General features: G+C 34.2%; 1 protein-coding gene across 1 annotated transcript; it reads left to right on the forward strand.

The window, feature by feature from the left end:
- Positions 1–259: 259 nt before the first annotated feature.
- LOC107810679 (NAC domain-containing protein 92) lies at positions 260–2,475 on the forward strand. Its single transcript, XM_016635479.2, has 3 exons — positions 260–678; positions 1,006–1,283; positions 1,603–2,475. The coding sequence occupies exons 1-3, from the start codon at positions 492–494 to the stop codon at positions 2,026–2,028; spliced, it is 891 nt and encodes a 296-aa protein (XP_016490965.1). The 5' UTR covers positions 260–491; the 3' UTR covers positions 2,029–2,475.
- Positions 2,476–2,890: the final 415 nt, after the last annotated feature.

Raw genomic sequence — 2,890 nt, forward strand, 5'->3', positions numbered from 1 at the left:
ACCCTATATACAAAACATATTTTGATTGAATCCAAAATTACACCCAACCTTCGAAATCCTGGATTCACCTCTAACTATAAAAGGGCAATATAGAAATATATCAATAATTTTGAAATTGATTAATAAAAAAGACAAAATGAAACTGAAGGAATAAGAAAAACGAAGTTGCCTTGCGAACCACGTTTATTGTTAACAAACCACTATTTAGGGACTTCTGTTCCTCCTCAGCAACATTTTATTAATCTCTTTGTTTACAACATTTTCATTCCTCTTTCTCTTCTTCCCTAAGCCCTACTTTCCACTGCCTGCATATTCTCTAATTCCTCCTTCATATAAGCATCTCTTTTCTTCCTTTTCATCATCCAATAAGTGCTATCGAATATTTTACACTTACCCTATTTGCCAGCTTTCTTTCCTCTTCTTTTCATATTTACAAGGTTCTTTTTAGTGTTACATATTTGAAGCACTTGATTGAAGCTTATAGTCAAAAGATGGAAAACATCTCTGGATTTTGTGGAAATGAAGAAGAAATGGAATTGCCTCCTGGTTTTCGTTTTCACCCTACTGATGAAGAGCTTATCACTCACTATTTATCCCCCAAAGTTCTTGATAGCAGCTTTTGTGCTAGAGCTATTGGTGAGGTTGATTTGAACAAGATTGAACCCTGGGATTTGCCATGTAAGTACTCCGACGTCTTTATCCAGTCGCAGATATAGAGTAGACGCGATAAATTTGATTGAACCCGCGAGTAACTCGAATCTTTTAAATAAAAAGTACATACATACTGATGCGAGTTTAGAACTTAAACTTAATGAATTCAACATTTAAATTGTTTAAAAATTATGGCCTTGGAATTTTATATTTGTTGAAATTTTGGTAACTAAATTCGTCGAACCCAGTAAATACAAGTTACATGTGCCCCTACATAGTTTATCTTCGTTAGATGATTTTTACTAGTGAATTCTTGAATTTCCCTAAATGTATTTTGTTTGATTTGAATATTAGGGAAAGCAAAAATGGGTGAAAAGGAGTGGTACTTTTTCTGTGTAAGGGATAGGAAATATCCAACTGGCTTAAGGACAAACAGAGCTACTGAGGCAGGGTATTGGAAGGCAACTGGTAAAGATAAGGAGATATTCAATTTGAAAACACTTGTTGGTATGAAGAAAACTCTGGTTTTCTACCAAGGGAGGGCACCTAGAGGAGAAAAATCCAATTGGGTCATGCATGAATATAGATTAGAGGCCAAATATTCAGTCCACAACCTTCCTCAAACTGCAAAGGTAAAGTCATTTTGTGTTCCCCTGTTTCAGGTTGTTGTAACTCTTCCATGTGAAATAAAATCAAGGGAAATAGTCAAATATAACCTCGGAATTTTAATTTTACTTTGTCCTTATATTTTGGGTCATTCAAACCCTTATGTTAGTAAATCGTCTCCTATTTGTCTTTGACTTTAATGAGCTCCAGTGTGGATTCGATAACACTTTTCTCTAAAATTAAAGTGGACCGATATAAAGAAAATCATATAACCAATCGTAATTAGTTAGTGATTGAGGTATAGTTGTTTTGACCAGTTGTTAATTTCTTTTTGCTGTTGTGCAGAATGAATGGGTGATTTGCAGAATCTTCAAAAAGAGTGCAGGAGGGAAGAAGATACATATTTCAGGGCTAATGAAAAACAACAATATAAATGACAATTCACTGTCTTCAAAGTTGCCTCCATTAATGGACATATCATCATATGACAGTCAAATTACAACTACAGCCACATGTAAAGGGGAAACATCTAACTATTCTCATGTGACCTGCTTCTCCAATTCAATAGAGGACCAGAAACCTCAAACTAGCTTGGTTGATGATTTGCGCACAAATAACAATCCTTATGTGGAGAATTTCCAATATGGGGACTTTGGTTTAATACAAGATCACTCCATACTGAGGCTTTTGTTTGAGAACAAAGAGTCAGAAGCAAAGCAGAATTATGATATGAGGGCTTATGAGGATCTTGAGTGTCTTTGGAATTATTGAATTTGAAAGAATAAAGACTGAAGAACAACCATTTTATTACTTTGGCGGGATTATTCCTAACTGTATATTTGTAATAATGGCGGGGTGATCAGTTCGACCTAGCATATGAAATGCAACACTTGTATGTATATAGTGTTTGTGTATTCTCAAAGTTGTTCCTATAATTTGACTACTTTTCTTTTAGGGTGGGGTTGAATAGAAAAAGGAAAGTGAATAGAAGAAGAACACGTGTATTAATATGGAGGCGAACCCTAATACTCTTGAGGTTTAGGGTGGAAATTGCAACAATTAGTTGCAACTCAAAATCCCGAAGTTAGATTATTATAGTAATACTGATTGTGTATTGATGTTTCTCACCTCAAATAATACAAGTAATTATTGTATGTTAGAAGGAAAATGAAGTTCAATATTTGGTGCCACATATTTCTAGTTCCCAATAGGCACTTTTCATTGTTGTTGTATTAAGTTGGGGCTCAATGTTTCTTGATCAAATGTCACTTATGATTACATATATGTTTTTGTAAACTATTAGTTAGGTAAGTTGGTTAGATGTGAGATGATTTATTGAAGTTATATGTGGCTTTGCTATAGCCATCAAAGGTCAGTTCCAAAAGCATTTTTCATTCATCTTGCTTTAGAGTGATATTACAAATCATCAATTTGTATGTCTTAACTATCATTAATATAAAAGAGTTTTAAGTTACACACTGATAATGAAACCAATTTTTACACCAGTAGCCTTCCTATAAGTATTCTTATTCTAAGCAACTTCCCATTGTTAGGCCACCAACCCAGTTACTATGCCTCTAGTAAGTTTTCTACTCTGGTCAATTCAAAGGGTCATGGCTCATTTCGACAATAA

The sequence above is a fragment of the Nicotiana tabacum genome, chromosome 14, assembly GCF_000715075.1.
Source record: "Nicotiana tabacum cultivar K326 chromosome 14, ASM71507v2, whole genome shotgun sequence".
Taxonomy (NCBI): Eukaryota; Viridiplantae; Streptophyta; class Magnoliopsida; order Solanales; family Solanaceae; genus Nicotiana; species Nicotiana tabacum.

Coding starts and splice junctions, on each gene's coding strand:
- LOC107810679 (XM_016635479.2), top strand. CDS start 492: ATGGAAAACATCTCTGGATTTTGTGGAAATGAAGAAGAAATGGAATTG. Junction 679..1,005: donor TGAACCCTGGGATTTGCCAT/GTAAGTACTCCG, acceptor TTTGAATATTAG/GGAAAGCAAAAATGGGTGAA. Junction 1,284..1,602: donor ACCTTCCTCAAACTGCAAAG/GTAAAGTCATTT, acceptor GCTGTTGTGCAG/AATGAATGGGTGATTTGCAG.